The following is an 18,637-nucleotide window of genomic DNA, read 5'->3' as shown; positions in this document are numbered from 1 at the left end:
ACTTTTAAGAAAAATGGTTTTAAACCTAAGGCAGCAAGAGGAAGACTCACAGATTTCTAATACTAATTACAAGACATAAATTACAACTCTTGGATCTAAGCCAATATCTTAATGGCAAGGTAATGGCATGACACACAAGCAAATTAAGTACTGTCTTCATTCCCACATCTCTTATGTACCTACATGCCCTCATTTAGATCTCAAGAGCTTACTTAGGCAAAATTTCATCAACAAGTGAGCAAAATGCCTCACAAAACTGCAAAGAGCAGATGAACTGACTTGCTTCAGACATAGCTCTCCTGCCTTCTTCTGATAACTTTACTAAAATACACTTCTGAGAAGAAAAAAAAGAACATTTTGTATTAAAATAAAAGGATGACTATTAAGCAGATGAAATTTACTTAAGTTGGTTGGTCTGAATTTCTGCAAGTTAACTCAAAAATATAATTGGCAAATTTGTACTTAGTTGCATATTACCTAGCCTAAGATTAAATTATTTGATGCCTGACATCCCATTGCTAAGTTATTACGGATAATGCAGAATCTATACTGCTGAATGCCCACATTCATACCCCAAGTATAACTTAAAACCTGATTACTGCAGTTCATTAGAAATAAAGGAACTCTGCATTTCCATTTAGTAATGTGTAATTTTGGAATAGGTGATGGCAGCTTGCCCACTGTGAAGTCTGTAGTTTTTGACTGTCAGAAAGAACAAGATTTTGAAATATTTTATTAAATATTTTATTAAATGCATAATCCCATTTCTGTTGCAGGGAACCATTAATGCTTGTGAATTTCCTTCCAACTCTAAACCAGCAACTTTGCAGTTATTTTGTCATTTTTCATCATGGGAACATACGAGCATTCTTGTTTGAAAACTATGAAGGCTTTCTGGGGGAAAAACATTAGTACTATATTTAGGAAAACATCCTGTATTTTCCTTACAACATACCATAGTGTAATTGTGAGCCACCTTGTGCAAGTCAGTGCAACCCTGTGCATCAGCAAAAGATCGGATTCCAAGGCAATTGGATGGATGAAGCTGCTTCATTAGGAATTTACAGCATGCTTCTACAACCTGAGAGAGCTGAAGAAGGCAAGCTGTAGACAACAGGCACTCAATGTTATCTTCTTTTAATTCAAGGCGACCTAGTAATATCAAAAAGAAATTCACATTAATTTGCTGTTATAATCTTACAAATTCCCTAAAACCTTAAGGCAACAGAATTACTTACAGATTACAACAGAATGGAAGGCTTACTAAACATCATTCTCAGCATTAGATAACTAATAGTTTTCAGAACTAGTATCTATAATGATGTAAGGAAAGGAAATCCTAACGAGATTCCTTTTTTTGTCAGTCATGATACATTGAATAGATTCACATAATTTGCTAACTAACTGAATATAGTATTATCAGAGAAACTTTATCCTGTCAGGATGGCTCAGGTAACAGCAATGAGACCTAATTGCTGTCTACAGCTTTCTCACTGGGGAAGGGGAGGGGCAGGCACTGATCTCTCTGCTGACTGGTGACAGGACCCCAGAGAATAGCCTGAGGCTGTGTCGAGGGTTAGGCTGGACATTAGGAAAAGGTTCTTCCCTCAGAGGGTGGCTGGGCACCAGAACAGGTTGCCCAGGGAAGTGGTCACAACACCAAGCCTGACAAAGTTCAAGAAGCACTTGGAAAACACTCTGGGACACATGGTGTGATTGTTGGGGCGCTCTGAGCAGGCTTAGGAGTTAGACTTTGAGAATCCTTGTAAGTTGCTTCCAAGTCAGGATATTCCATTATTTTTTTTATTTATTTTTAAGAATTTGAATAATGTGAATAATTTGTAAAGAGCATTTGAAATCTAGGATTGGAATGCAATGCTCACATCAGGACAAGTCATTAGATGAAATTCCCATTTTCACTTCAATTACCTGTATATGCATATTGAACCAGAGCCCACAATGCCTTTGGCTCCACACCTTCCATCTTGATTTCTTCCTGTCTTGCTTCCCTTACATCATTAGTGAACATTGCTGCAAAGTAGTCCGAAACAGAGGAGAGAACCAATCTGAGTTTGACATGCAGGAGAAAAGGAGAGAAACAGAGAAGAAAAGAAAAAAAAAACCTTAGTCAACCTGATGTTTGTTGGTTTATGATTCATTAATTTGCCCTTTGAAGAAACACTGTAGGGAGAAAAACATTTAAAAATTGACACAAAGTGCACACACTCTAGTTTCTCTCTATGAATAATGGAATACTGATACTAAGCCTACGTTTGCTACTGATCTAAACTAATTACCCTTTCAAAGCTCAATGACTTTTAATAGCCAACACAGACATAACACGCCCCCCCTCCCCAATTCCACATAAATTGAAAATGGAATATAAATATACATTATTTAAATAAAAATAAAATTGAATTGGCTTTCATTTATATTACGTTAGATACTTTTTTTAATGTGAAAGAATGACTTACCAGTCTTTTTCAAAGTGCTTTAAAATGCTTTTACTCTTGGTGCACACATATACATTCAATTACTAATACTGATAACAAAACCTGTCACAGCAAATGTGGAGATGATAAAGAGTAATCTCTTTTGTAGCTATGTGTTTAGCCTTTTTTAACAATCCTGGTTATTTTACAATACTGTGTAAATAAACATGTTAATGCACAACAGACATTTCTTTGGATTATTGAGAGTAAAACACTCACTACAAATAATAATGCCACTCTGTAAAATGTGCAAGTATGTGTTCAGAGACTGGGGTTAAAGAGAAAATGATATGAGGCAGGAATATGAAGCCTACCATAACTATTCAGGAGGAATAAGACACCTCCAGGAATGGCCTTGTGGCTTGGATCAATTTTTGTGCTGTAGCAGTTCACTGTTGCCTTGCCCATGGGGAATTCAATATAAATACACTTGGTATACATAGTGATCTATACAAACAGCAAGCCCAAGAACACAGCCTACTGCAAATATATTAAACAGTCCACATGCATACATTCAATTAATCTAACACTTCAGGCAGTTTATGCTGTCCTGAATCATTATACTGGTGTGTTAAAATGACAGAGATCAGGAACTACAAAACAGAGTAAAACTAATTGAAAAGGTAAGCACCTTAGGGGAGGATTTATAGGTACATATACAAAGTAATGAAATACAAGGAGCTGTCTCAGTTACTTAACTGCAAAGTAATAAAATTTTGACTAATCACTTCCATAATACATTTTTCTTGTGAATTTTCTGATCATTGACCATTTGGTCAGGCTTACAGAAAAAAAAGGGTAATCCTTTTTTCTAGCTTTTGAGGCAAAGAGTAGAGTTATGAGTGCATGGGAAAAAGATTAACACCTTGTATGATTGAAGTTTTGTCAAAAGAAACAAAGTTTTGTTCTTTTAAAGAAAAATGAAATTCTGTTATTGAAATATGAGATTTATTCTGTGGATGACTAGAAAAATTAGAAACTTCTGCCAAGGTAGGGCCTGGACATTTCTAGGCATTTTAACCTCAGGTTTAATGAAATCTGCATTTAAATGAAAATACTGCCTCCCAGAGATCTATAGAAGTGGAGTAAATTAGAGAGTATATTCATGTAAGTATCAAGAGAGAGTTTCTGCAACTGCTTTTGATGCTAGAATGAGATGACAAGATCACATTTCTGTGTACAAAATAGGGGTTCTCACTGGAAGGGAAAGTGGTTTGAATAACCCAAGTATCTCTGCAGGTCCAATTCAGGATTTAAAAAGGGAAAACAACCAATTTAACATATTCACATATGGCAGTTCTGACTTGAAACTTCTACACAGAACAGAGCTTGAAAGAGACAGGTCTTCTGCAATGGGAAACTTAATATTTAGTCATATCACAGTTTGGGGTGGGGTTTTTTTCCTTTTTTTTTTCTTCTCTCAGCAGTGCAACTGGACTAGGTAGCTGTACTATTATTTAGAACACTGGACTGTATACATTTTAGCAACAACTGCTGAACAAATACCAAATAAAAACATGAGGGTCCCAATGCCTTCTACCAGAGGTTTGATATCAGCAAATTTCTCCTTGTAATTTCCAGACTCAAGAGTACTCCAAAGGAAATTAACAGAAATGCAATCTGTTTACTATTTTTGCAAACATGTTAAGATCCACGAGGAGGTATACATGCTTCACAATGGTAAGTGCTTTCCAGAGAGTGACTTGCATATGCTGACAGAGGACGTGAAGTGCAGAAGTAGTTTAATACAGGTAATTTGAAAAAGCACAAATTATACTGAGAGTAGTTTTGTAATAATTTCACAATGAAAAGCCTTAGAAGAGGTATTCACACTTTTCTCTTAATTCAACTAATTTAGAAAAAAAAGTTCTTTCAAAGAAAGAAATTGTATGCAAATATATAGTGACAATGCATCAAGGATGCAAGGATAAAAGAAAACAAAAGCAGACTTTCAGCCAACTGGCCTTTCCTTGTCTGATCTTTTTCCCACTAGTCAATAAAATTACTACTATACACACATGACTTGATATTTACTTGCCACTAAATACTGACAAAATCTGGGTGTTTCAGTACATTTTTCTATTCCTACAGGAGGCTCCAAGGCCTTTAATTTCAGTGGTTTGTATTACAAAATTAGAAAGATCTACCATGATGGCTTAACTTATTTTAAAGAGTTTTCCACTGAGAGCCAGTAAAATATGTGGCACACTCTAAAATCCCTACTTGTTGGAACTACCACAAGCTGCATCATCTAGATAGTTTTCTAGGTCACCAAAGTAATTACTGTGTAAAATGATGACAGCTGCCAAACCTGGCAATTTAGGTTTAGTATCTCCAAACCCGTCTCACCTGACAGAATGAAGTGAAGCTGCTTAAGATCTGATAGATAAAAGGGATACTTCCTAGGCAGCTCCTTGTTTGTGGCTGTGTATCAGCTGAAAACTGTCCATGGAAACTCACTATCAGCATTCACTGAAGTTGTAAGGTGATACTGAAGAGTTCACGCTCTTTCAAACAAGCTTCCTAAACCCTCGAGTACATAAGGTTCCATTTGCCTTCTTAAGTCCCATGTTTTTTGTATTTCCATGTTACAGTGTCAACAGAAAGACACACAATGGCTCTGCCCAGACTGCTGATTAAAGGATGTGGAGCAGGCTTTAAATGCCCTCTGGGCAGGAATTTATATATAACCCTTATAACCCATATAATCCTTTTCTCACATGAATGTACTAATCAGTGGGTTATTACCAAACCAAACAAGATTTTACTATGGATATAGTAGTTAACTGAATTTAATAAATATGAACATAATAAATGGCAGACATCTGAAATTGCAGCAGACACAAAACAAATACCTGCTATGAAAAAATTAAATTATTAAATCAAAGTACCCAAAATTTCTTTATGGAACTGCAAATTGAAGGGGTGGGAACATAATATATTTCTTCCTAGTGGAGAATGGTCCCCTTTTCCTACTTGCTTCTTGACCTTGTAAATAAGTTTTTAGCTATAATTTCAGCACAGAAAAAGAAGATAAACACTTTTAGAACAATAGAGAATGCCATATTCAGAAAAAACATGGCTATACATGATGCTTTTATTTGTAGTAGACTCACAGCCTGAATTCTAACAGATACAAAACCTCTCAGAATTTCACAGTCATGTATTACCTGTGCTTATTACCAAACTCGTGTCTCTTTTCTCCAAAAGCATACATCACACACCTCACAACACTCAATTAAAGTAGAAACTGATAATTTTAAAAATACAGGAATTATTAAAAATACCAGGTTCAAACCAGAAAATCTGAATACTCTCTACAGATGAGTGTGCATAATAATAATGAAAAATGTTCTTTCTTACCAGCTCTGTGACCACATACTATGAAAAACTCTTATCTTTCTTATGAAAAAATAAAGGAAAACAAAGCTGTTCAGTGTAAGTGAACCTTCTATTTTCTTACTCATCTTAGAATGCCAAGCCATTAAGCTAAGATCTATTTAATACATATTCTGTTGCTTATTAATTCTCAAGACAAAATAATCACTGGTGTTCTGAAATGCCCTGACTAATCCAGCCTGCGATCAATACTAAAGAAATCAGAACTTGTATGGAGGCAGCAAAAAATACTATGGAAGTTTTTTCTTTTAACATTGGCTACTACAAATACATAAAGGCCATAATCTTATTGAATTTCTATAATATTTAAATGAAATTTAAGATTTCCATATTTATCTTTCTCACTTTGAAAAAAATTCAGTTTTCTGTGAGATATTTTTGATCCACTGAGATTAAGACTTTAGTTATTGCTGTTTCTCTGTGAAAAAAAAAAACCTGAGAAATAACTTATTATGCAAAAGGCTTCTTTGTAAGTTGTTCCAACATTATAAAGTGAACAAGGGACAATCATAAGCCTCCTACCTCCTGCTACAAGCACAAAGTGTGCTTATTTGGCTTTAACTTTCATGCATATTTAACACACAATATACCAACTACACCAAGATATTTCCCCTCAGAAGACAAGTCGAGAGTAAATAACAGGTAGTAGCATATGCCTTATGCACTACAGAAATAGATACAGTACCAGAAACTGGAGAATTGAATTCAGTTCTCTAAATAAATGAGAAACAAGTGTGAATCACATTAGAAGACTTTTTAGTGTGTTGTCCATTTGTTTATTTAATTGCAAATAGAATCTTTATTAATTAATTAATCCTTTATTAAGGACTAATACAGTCCTTACCAGATATTCACAGCTGTCCTCTGCACACTTTCTAAGCATTTTTAACTATTACATAAGCCACAGTCCAAACACGTATTGCAAAGGGGTTACTTGGCTCCATAAGGAAGTAAAATTATTTCCTTATTATAATCACTATTTTTTCCTGTTTAAATCACTCCAAAGTTTTTTGACCCTAAATTACTTGAGCATGTTCCCACTAGGAGTGTGTGCATTCCCTGTTTTCATCTGATTCATTCTTTTCACAGGGACAACACAGTTAAGTAACTAATTTGACCATTTCATAAAATGAAGTCTCTGAGAGCACCAGCAAGCTGTGGTTTGAAAGCCTCCTTGACTCTCAAGACAGTTCCCATTCCACCTCAAGTAATTCCCTCAGCTGAGTCAGCACAACAGTGTGGATAATACCTGAATAAAAACATAAATCTGTTTTTTTAAGGAAAGTACCAACTCCAAGCCAGCAACTTCTTCCCATCTTTTTATTACTATTACAGCATTGAGCTGTAGTTTGACTGTGAGGGTAGGAATGAGAGATAGAAAACAAGAATGCTTTAGGATGTTATTTCTGTTGTAGACCTCAGCTTAGGAAACCACAGCTTTAATTATACCTAGGTTCCTATTCAAACTACAAATTCTGTGCACTAAGTATCATAATGTGCTTTAGTTACATACACCTGTGTTTTGCAATCTTTGGTATTTTCCTAGCTTTTAAATGGCAGACATATGATCTGTTGATTACACAGATGACAGAGAGGGTAATGTTTGAACTAATTTAGACATCTAATACTGGCAGCGTTCAGACATCTCATATCAAAGGACTCTTCTTACTGTGGGAGCAAATAAACCTTTATGTAGACAAAAGACCATCCTTATTGCTAACTGTGACTTCAATAACATAATTGCTACAACAAAGAAAAATTAAATCTAAGAAAAAAGTTTTACATCATTCCATGGTAAGGAAACCACTACAACTTATAATATTCTGGGAGTGTGTTTGGGACTTCTGAGGGTTTAATTTTATTATGCAAATATTGTAAGTATACTTGGAAACAAAAAAACCATGATTTTTTAAAAATTCTGTATTGCATACAACGGATGAATTAATTTTTCATTTCCAAATAATTGTTAAAAACCCGTATATGTGTTTAAAGTATTCCAAATTATTTAGGATGTTCTGACATTTTTTAACAAAACATGGGACACACTTTGAAGGTGCCTTTGTAAATAATTATGAAACTATTTCAAATTATAATAAACTTACCTGTGAGCTGGAATTCTGCGATCACCAGCAACTAACACCACATCACATAGCTGATTGTGTCTAAGATAATTCTCCATCTTTTTAAAAGTTTGTTCAGCATGGTTGAGAGCCTGAAAAAATTCATCTGAGGTACAGGGCTCCATTGTTTGACAAGATGATATGGTGTGACTGCTGTCAGAGGTTCTGCTGAAGACAATAACAGAAATCTTAGTTCACACAATATTCACGTGAAATTTTATCTACAAAGGATAAAATAAAAATCACATGTGATTTTAAAGGCCTATGATTTATTTTAATATATATTTCCTTGCTATTTTATTTTTCTTCATATTCATAATTTCCCTCCAAATCTAATCTAGACCCCTATGAAAAAAGTACCAACATTTCATGTTGTATTCTTCAACTAAGAGACACGCAGAGATGGGCCCAGCAATTGTATCTGTAGCACTGTCATGGTTAAGGAAGAACATTCACCAAGACCTTGCAAAGTGAAAATTAATGGAAGGATAGCAATAAAGAACCAAACTCCACCCTGCCACTTATGTTTCACACTTAGCCTAAGGTGGCTGGAAAAAACTCAGCTAGTAAAAGGGGAAAAAAACCACAAAGAAACACATTGATACACCACCACTCCTATTGCACTCTTTGTGCGTGATATGAGATCTGCAACATCAGAAGTCAACAGAAGTGAAAAGCAAGGGTGGATAGGGAGAAAAATTATTCCCATCTGTATCCACGAACACGAGAAGATTGAGAAAAAACAGGAATAGAGAAAATGTAAAAGGAATGCATGGGCCTAGGAGATAAAGGAAATTAATCTTAATTATGTACACTGGAAAGAATGTTTTCTTGCTCACAGTTCTTTAGCTGACTACTACTTAGTTTTCAACAATCCAGGCAACTTATAAAATACTCTGGATCTACTATAACATTTGGAAGGATATGGTTTCACAAGACCTGCATACCAACCCCTGCTTCCATAAAGATGTCATGAACTGAGCAGCATCCCTAGGGCTAAATCCACCACAAAAATTATCTCACTCCTTGGTACAGGATACTCATTTAAAGACATAGCTCCTTAAAACCAAAGTCTAAATTTCCAATAGAAGATTTTGTGCAAAGGGGAACTTTGTGGTTTGGTCTTGGGTTTGTATGTTTTGGTTTTGGGTGGTGGTGTGTTTTTTTTTTTTTGTTTGTTTTTTTTTTTTTTTGTTTTTTTGTTTTTTTGTTTTTGTTTTTGTTTTTGCACGTACTGAGGCAGCTAAAAAAGCCAAGCAGTTTGGTACTTAATTCAGAGCTAAATCTGATAATGGATCAGGAATGAGATACCTGCCTACTGATTTCCCTTGGGGGACTTTATGTTAAATGCTCTCGCTGAAGCTCTGGTTAGCCATTTATTTATGTGTCAACTTTTTCCCTGATCTCCACAGGCCACAAGTCACTCATTCTGCTCCACTACGGACCCTCTAACAGGAACAAGTATTCTTTGTGGCCATTTTAGAAACTGAATCAGGGGCTCATTCAAAGATGTAACCATGTAACCAAGGAAAATATTATGTTGGGCGGCTGGGTGGCATTCTCAAGGAAATGAGCAAGAAGTACCCAGTAAAAGCAACTCTTCAACCAGCAGCCCTGAAAAACAAAAAGAGAAGTGGAAAGAGTAGGTTGCTGGTCAACACACAAAACTTAGGAAATTATTCTGTATGTCTGTATCACAATTTAGCACATTCTCAGTTGGGTTAATATATTGTGTTTTTTCTGGTTTGGTTGGTTGGTTGGTTGAACTTTATTTTAATCCGTATTCTTCAAAGTAACACCATTATTTTTATTATTTTTTTAATTACATGCTATCAGGATATTATGTATATTACAACTTTACAAAGTGTTTTGCAGATGGAATGGAAAAAACAACGGAAAAAAGCTTTCCAAGCCAGCACTTGCTTGATCACAACCTCACTGGAGCTATTGCCAGCATCAAAATTGCAGGTTTTCCACACAGAACTCATTCATCACTCTCGTTCAATAAGGAAAAATAATTGCAGTGGTGTCTGTTTTCCAGTACCTACAATAAAGCATGTATTCAGGACACAACAGAGTCAAGCCTAGTTCTCCCCCTCATCTAAAGATGTTCAATCCCATATCTGTCCTCTTACAAACCATTTTCCATAATGAAGGAACAGGAGAAGGAAAGAAAGACTAAGGTTCAGTGGTCCATAAAACAAATAGAGAACATGAAAGAGACAGTCTAATAGTTCTAGTATTTGCAAAAAAACCCACCACCAACACCAACAAAACCTGACAACAACAACAAAAAAACCCACTTAAATAACCTGTTACCCTGTGACTGGATATGAAAAATTTAAATGCCCCTCCTTCCACAAACTGTTTTATGAATCTTTTTCCACTTCCTTTTGCCACAGCAATGACAACCTGGGAGAATTCCTAAAGAATTTACACCCTCAAAGGTCGGTGAGTCTAAGGTGAAAGAAAAGACATATCAAAGGATTCCGTTGCTCGAAAACTCAGGGTGAGGAGACAGACTTAGATTGGAAGTTACAACATGCTAATTCCAAGACTGATCATACAGAGCAATATTGCAGAGCTGCTACTGCCTGGTACATTCAGACCTTGTCTTTAAATAATTACAGATATTTTACTAAACTGTTCAAGGTCAGCCCACAGCTGATGAATTCTGGAATCTTGCTTGTATTTCATGTTCAAATATCAATATACATTTTATATTATATTTTTAATACCTTTCCCGACTTCAATCTATGCTAAAATAATTCCAGAATTTTAATACCTGGATGAAATGAACCAGATACAACACTGCACACTAGGTACACTCTAAGTATTTTTAGCTTTATCTCCACCATGCCTTCGAGGTCTGTAGATTGCTGCTAAGGCGCCACAAAAAAAGAAAAACAAATCTAATGCTAATAGGTTTACACCTTCTATACAAGAGTCTGCACAGCTATTAGTGAATTCTTAAAAGCATACAAATCCAAAAGGATGATCATTGCCTCAGGGATGCAGGACAGTTAACAAACAGCAGCAATAGAAGAGATCTAGGAGATGAAAATCTGTGGAAGAATTCAAAACTCACTGTCCCAGTAAGCAACCATTCCAGCTAATGCTGGTTACAAATGACACATAGGAGTATGATGTGAACACTATTACAGCTGACTAGCTCTGATTCTTGAATCTGAATGATCGGTCTGCATCTCAAACCCAACCTTGGTCAAAGATCTGGTACTAAACTTGGAATTGAGCTCTATAATAACACCAAATTAATTTGACAGCAGCTCTCCTCTAAATGAATCACATAATGATCCAAATTAAGTCATAATGACAAAGACCTGATCTAAATGCTTTTCTACTTCTGCTACATGACAAGGCAAAGAGAAAGAACGGATAAAACAAAGCAGTAAAGACGCTTCTGTTACTTCATGGTTTTAGGGCTTGTAGCTGGGCAGTAAGTTACAGAGGAGCATAGAAGTAAGGTAACTCTGTAGCTTCTAGAAAAAGGTTTTTTAAAAGGACTTTTTCATGTGCACAATTTATAAGTTAGGGAGGTAACAGGCTTTCATATGGGAAAAAATGCTCTGTGAAAACTACATAGGTGAAAATGCTGGTATGTTTTTTTTCCCTCGAGTCAACATATAAGAAGCCATATTTCAGACTACAAAGGAAAAACATTTAATTAAGTTCTTAATATCAGAAAAACTCCAGGTCTTAGGCAGAATTATGTAGTCTGTCCAAGAGCTTATACATTCTTAACAAATGAAGTGAATAAAACACAGTTTGAGTACAGTCTCCCCATAAGACACAGATACAGATAACAATGCAAGTTCCTACATTGCCATTAGTTACATATTAAATTGTACTGACACTGAACTCAAAATTTACCTAAATTACTTATTTTAAAGCATGTAAGTAAACATTAGCATGAATTAGAAGACAGTAACAGAAATACAAAAACCATTAGATGCTATACATGATTAAGCACATAATTTAAAAGATATTTTCAATTTACTAGGTTCAAATTCTTTGTGCATTTTCTCTAGTATACAACTGTCTGCAAAAAAACCTAAACAAATCAAGACTTTTTAAAACCTCCTAAATATCTGCAGTTTTCCAGTTCTACAATGTAATAAATTAGTTTTGCTGTATGTACATTATTCTTTTACAATTAAGACCAAATGTAGTAGTATTTTCAATTTACACATTTATCATTTAAAATTGCAGGTTTTTTCCTACAGTGATTCCCTTGCTATGAAGAGAATATTCTAACTGGGGAAATGCTGCAAATAAAACTTTCCCATCACAAATATATGTTGCTGAAATGGAAGGTGATGTTATACCTGTATCATATCCAATGACATCACTATTTAAAAATTCACATCTGAATGTAATTTAAAATGGGAGCTCTTCAGAGGTATGTTACTTACAGCTACAGTTCTTGCAGTACAGTGAGACTGCTGTTATGATGCAGCAGTAGGTAGGATTTCCTCTCCCAGTAATTCTAGTATTTTGACATGCAGTGATAAAAGCAAATACACTGTGTTCACTTCTAAGCAATTTTACTCTCCTTCTTTTCCTTGAATTTTTAAAGGTCATATAGACAATAAACAGTTAGTATTAACTAACTGTTACGGACTACTTTGCCTTTCCACTAAATTGATTCTTCTCCTAAGGAATGAAAAACACTAAACTGCTGTAAGTAGATTGATCTGTCCTTAATAGCCTTTATTAAACAGTGTACCCTTTTAAGTAGCCACACTTTCTGAAATGCCAAATCAGTGCAAAGCTATCTTAAAAGCGAGAAAGCAAATGTAAAATTCGCTGAAATGGTAAGCTATTATGCACTACATGAACTACAAAACAGGAAAAATACTTTTAGTGACGAATAACTGACATGCAGTAAATTCAATAAAATAATTTAACTGATATTTTACAGGAAAGGTTATTAACTTGCCTGATTTACAACAACTGGTAAATAACTTTCATTCAGGAACAAGTTTTACAGTTTCATCTTTAGTAACTGTGTCTAAGAAAAGAACACTGAAACATCTTTACAGCTGCAATAGAAACATTTTTTCTTTTTATGTCAGATGCACAGTTTAATACAGCCAAATGGGTTACTGCAATCACTTTAAAGCACAAATTGATTGACTTTCAATAGATGTAAATTTTTTCTTTGATTAATAGTGTAAGTATTTTTAACAGTTTATTCTCTGTTTCTAAAGACACATATGGAAACATGAGGTCAGAATCAGAAGAAGCTTACATTTTCATAATCTCCTCCTAACTGACATAATTAAACAATCAGTATAACTTCAAAATAATGTAGAAAGCATTCTGTAACATTACCATGTAATGGGCAGTACCTTGTTCATAGCAGCATGTACCAGTACACTGTTTAAAACACAAGTGCATCCATGTTTGGGCTTTATCCCCACTGACTGCCTTTTAAAAAGGTCCTAGTAAACACACAGAATCTGATTGTAATTAATACTCTGGTTCTGATGCGCAATAGCTGCTAGGTTGCTGAAGCATTTTAGTTCAGAACAAAGGCTAGCCTATATATGCATGCTAACTACAAACATGAAATGAAAACATGTTTCTCACAATAGGAAAGTAATAATTAACCTGCACGAGCTGCTGTCCGATTCATTTTCTTCTTCACTTGCTCTATCATCTGTTTCTTGTCTGCCAAGCCAACGTGCACCTCCACAGTCTTCTGCTGAGAATTCAAATGCAGGGATTTCTGAGGTGGATGCCATTGGCCAAAGAGGTGAATTCTGGAAATCTTGTTGGCTGGACCTTCTGTAACCAACTGATGTTAAAGATAAGTTACCTGAACCTAAAAACTTCCTGCCGCCAGTTGTTACATTTTGTCCTCTATTCCAGAAGTCTCCCTGATGGTTTTCAATTGCAGAGTTAGGGGCTGATGCCTGATGACCAAACCACCTCCATCTGATTTTTAAAATCTGCTTCACGTCAAACTCTTTACGAGAACCAGACATTCTTAGTGAAAGCCAGCGATCGTCTAGGCAACAGGGTAAGAAGCAGCACACATAAAAGAAGATTTGTGCACCCAACCAAGACAAGAGAAACACATGCTCTGCCTGTCTGTGGCAAGCAGATTTTCTACAGAAGGAGGGGAAAAAGCATTGCAATCACACAAAAAAGGCTTCTTTAACGGTTTGTCATTGAGATATAAACAAAAGGCAACAGACAGTGAAAAACGCTGACATAAAAGAGGAAGTGAAACAATCACCTCCATCAGTAAAAATTCTAATCACTTCACCCTAAAAGCTCCGAGGCTGTTTCTGATGCTGCCTCTGACCATTAGGTTTCAAAAACACTAAACAATATTCATTAAATCCTTTTCAAGAGCTAAATACCACCCCCTTTGCTTAAACCACAAATGACAGCAAAGCAGTTCCTATACTGCATCTTACAATCTGTTTCTTATTCTGTTAACTCTTGCTACTGCAGAGGAGAAAAAAACCTGCAAAAATCAAATTAAATTCCTTCTACACTGCTACAAAATAAATTAATAGAGAAGAATTAAAACCAACCTAAAGATAACTGATTATGCTGGGGAGAAACTGAACTGTAAATAATTTTTTTTCTCATTACAGGACATGAACTAACTTAAAAAGGACAAGAACAGCCTCGGAAGGCTCAAGGGACTAGTAGTGGAGGCTATAAAACCTTTCATCTTGATGTGCTTTGATTAAAATCTAGGTCTGCAGCAACTGAAAATTTCCATCTGAAATGAGCTAATGGTTTCCATTCACTTATACATTACTAAAACAGAAAGCAAGAAAAATCATCCATTGCAAGACACCAGAAAAGCAAAATAAACAATATAAGACGACCACTCAAAAGGCTTCTGTCTAATCATGTACTATCAGCTGTTTCACATCATGTTAGAAGTACTGTGATGGAACAGTGAAAAAGAGAGATGCATACTTTTGAGACAGAACTCCCTCTAGGAATTTACATAACATCTTAAAATATTCAGCAAAAGTTTTTACTCAAATGAGGAATAGAAATTGCAGTTTTACAATAGAAATTTACAGTTCCCATGAAAACCAGCCTATTTTCTCTCCGACATATGAAGCTAGTTAGGTATAAAATGCTGAGATTAATTTCAGCCACATGCAAATTGTAATAACAATTTTAGAACAAAAAAGAGGCATTGGATTTTATCAGTCCTTGATACAGAGATATATATTTTCAAACTTTACAACTTATTTAGTCTGTTCAACTCTCCAGGATACATATGCAACAAATTTACAAGAAGTGTTTCTTTACTACCCTACAGTTTTCACCAAAAGTGAAAGCCAGTCTCTCTCAGACAAACATGATGAACTCCAAAATATGAAATCTTGTAATTAGGATACCTGCAGTATTCTTTAAAACAGACTATATGCAGAGTCCACAAGAAAACTTAAACAGTGCCAAATTTTACCACCCTAACCCCACACTGTTTCAAACTCAGTGCCAGGAGAATGTCATGTTATTTTCTGAGGAAACACAATGCTGAAAGTGCTAGTTTTAACCTGGAAAGCTCACCCATCATTGCCCAGAGTGCAGTTAGTTATCTAAGTGCTTCTCACAAAGGCGAGCAAAAGCTCATTTCTATATGAACTGCATTCCAGCTCTTTCCAGCAGATACATTTCAGAGTATGTATCTTGCTGGCATCCTGGCCTACCAGAACCAAATACTGAGACTTTTGCAGCATATCCAGAAAAAAGCTGAAGATACATCAGATGCAAGATGATTAAGTAGGTAAATCTACAAAGCTCTTACCATCTTTCCTGGAGATTTAATTTAAACACAGAAATATATGGAAATATTTAGGAAAGGATTAATGTTTTAATATATTAGCACGAAATTTGTATGGATGACATGCAGTCCCCATTCATCTTGTCCACATACAGCTAATTATTAAACGCTTAACTGTAGTGTTCAAATACCGTCATTTGTGTAACTGCAAGTTGAATGAAACTGGAGTAATGTTACCCCAAGCCTTTAGAGGGGCAACACGTTGTGACGTGGGAGTGGACCTTGACAGAGGACAGCAGGCAGCAGCTTGGTGAAACATGGAAAGCTCTTTATTATCTGACTCCAAAGGCTTATATACATTTTGTACAGAGGGCCAAGATTGGCCCAAGGAGGTTACAACCTCCTGACTCCATTGGTCAATATGACCATCAGTCAAGTTCTCTCTCAGAGAACAAGAATGCAAAACATAGAGATAAATTCTAAGAATACTTATTGTTTACATGAAGCAGCGTGAGAAGCTGCTGCAAAGACTCAAACACTTTGAAACCAAGACATTCAGGGACGACAGAGTAAGGCTTAAAAATTAAAAACAAAATGGCATCTTTTTATTTATCCTCTCCTTCTCTTTTGTATTGCTGTTGGGTGTTCATCGAGGGTGAAGAAATAGAATAAGCAACTGGTGTATTTAACATTCATCAAACCACTAATATTTTAATTATCCATTTAACTATAAAAAGTAAGCTTTAAATACCTTTACTTATGCTGGTATAGTATATCCATTATACATCAGGAGTGACCTGGATTCTCATTCTTGTATAACAGACTCATTTAAAATTCAAGCTGTCCCAGTACATGTCTACTAAGACAGTGGCAGATTTGTGATTCTACTGCTTTTTCAGCACTTTTCATTGATTTACTGGCAAAACCAGCCCAATTACTGCTTTTCTTTGGCTGTGAAGCTATGGGCTCAAGCAGAGATTTGGAAACAAAATGTGCTGTAGTTTTAACATACCAAACCACAAGACTGTTTTCTATTCTCTTTCATTTTTCTAGATTAAAGAGATTCTTGCTCCTCTACACATTCTCAAAATTACAGTTCTAGGAGTGACTGCATAAATATCTAAAATATTTCTCTGTTTCATAGGAACATTTGTATTATAGATGACAAGGTAAGACAAGTGCCAGTTAATTCTTCAGTTTAAATTGACAATATTCCTCGGAAATAATTGAGGGCCTCTTGTTCTGGGCAATCTTTGTTACTATGAATAATGTGATATCTTTTATCAGATCCCCAGCCAGGAGTTAACTGACTTTTGAGGAGATCTCAAAGGACTGTTAGGACTTCCACTGACTAGGATCAGCCAGACTTCATCGTTGACATCTCATTTGGTGATTGGAGCTCACAAATCCAAATGCCCACCCTCTGGCCTCCCATCACACATCCTTCTAAGGCACTAACGCACTTCTGAGAAACCTGCTAAAACCCATCTTAGTCAAGCACGGTATACACAGACTTGGCAAAGAGTCTGAAATATCTTTTCATCTAGTAAGGCAAAAGTTTGTATTTATTGAGAAAACAACAGTGCTTATATCCATTTATTCTGACCTTGGGGCACTGTTGCAGTTTCCATTTTGCGATGAATCAAAATAACATTTCAAATATAAGTACACTGTCACCTTTGAGAACATAATTCTGTCTGTATTAACGAGGTTGTGTAAGCTTACTGTGAAAACAACTTTGAAAACTCTGATTTTTAAATGAACAGATTGATATTCCTTCAAGTGGAACACCTGAACATTTAAGCACGTCATTTCTCTCATATGAAGAGTTCACAAAGCTATAAATCCCTGCAGTTAGCAGTGAGAGACAGTTTCCCAGATTCTGGCTTGTGAACAAAAATAAATACCTAAATAAATGCTGTATGTTAAATCTGTGTAAATAGGTAACACCAAGAACATAGCCTGACAGCTTTAGAAATTGCCCTTTTCAAAATCTTCAGACAGTTTATCTGCACAGAGATAAAACCCATTATTTTTACTAACCAAAAAATTTACTACACTGATATTCTCTGACATGATATACATTTATTCATACAAGAGTTAAAGGTAGATTGCAATCCAGCATAAACTAGATAAATTTAAACTATTTTAGTCTTAAGATACTTCTACTGTATATTTTGAGGGAAGGTGTACTTCATATTTAGAATGTATCACTGGGAAATATGGAAATATTATTATTTAAATAATAAGGCTTAGTGCTTTTGTTGATTGTGATTTTTCCTTTTTCTTGCCAAAGGAAATCAATCAAGTTTTCAAATAAACAAACATATATAGGGAATACTTTTTTGAGGCACTTTTAATATTTAAACTACAACACTACTTTTCATGGTAACATTTTTTCTGTCACTACTATGATTTAGCTTCAACACCTTTCACCACTCAACTTCTAGGCAATTCAGCTATAATATTTTCAAGGTATTTAGTGTGTCAAATGAATTTTAAAAGGGATCATAAAAGCTCAGCTAGTCCTGAGAAGATATTAATGATCCTTTTAAGTGCCAATTAAGAATGTAAATGTCAAAATAATTACATAAAGTTTTTGTTGTGACTACATGAGTTGTTTTCTGAAAAAAATACTGCTTAATAAAAGTATTAAATATAAAAAGATAAGTTTTAGACATAAGTAGACTCATTAAGATGTGAAAAAGTAATATTGTCAGTGTTGTTATGGGTAATGTCTGTATAAAATAATTCGTGCAGGGAATTAAGAAATATAGAAATAAGAAATCACAAGGGGCTACTGGGAAAGCTCATTTACATCTGTAAGGGGGGGGCTCTGA

The 18,637-nt window shown here is 35.2% G+C and overlaps 1 protein-coding gene across 5 annotated transcripts in view; it reads right to left on the bottom strand.

Moving 5' to 3' along the window:
- Positions 1-18,637, bottom strand: part of KLHL5 (kelch like family member 5) — a gene marked incomplete at its 5' end in the record, with an annotated part of 52,317 nt that overhangs the window by 21,776 nt on the left and 11,904 nt on the right. For 2 of the 5 annotated variants that reach the window (XM_083861820.1, XM_083861821.1), the window contains 3 exons: positions 956-1,152; positions 1,930-2,066; positions 7,994-8,176. In XM_083861820.1, the coding sequence (XP_083717946.1) occupies positions 956-1,152; positions 1,930-2,066; positions 7,994-8,136 (477 nt within the window). Of the gene's footprint in view, positions 1-955; positions 1,153-1,929; positions 2,067-7,993; positions 8,180-13,645; positions 14,023-18,637 lie in introns of those variants that run through there. The other 3 variants (XM_083861817.1, XM_083861818.1, XM_083861819.1) reach the window with 3 other exon arrangements.

This window comes from Zosterops lateralis (genome assembly GCF_965231275.1).
Source record: "Zosterops lateralis genome assembly, chromosome: 5".
NCBI lineage: Eukaryota > Metazoa > Chordata > Aves > Passeriformes > Zosteropidae > Zosterops > Zosterops lateralis.
This window is presented reverse-complemented; position numbering and strand designations above follow the sequence as displayed.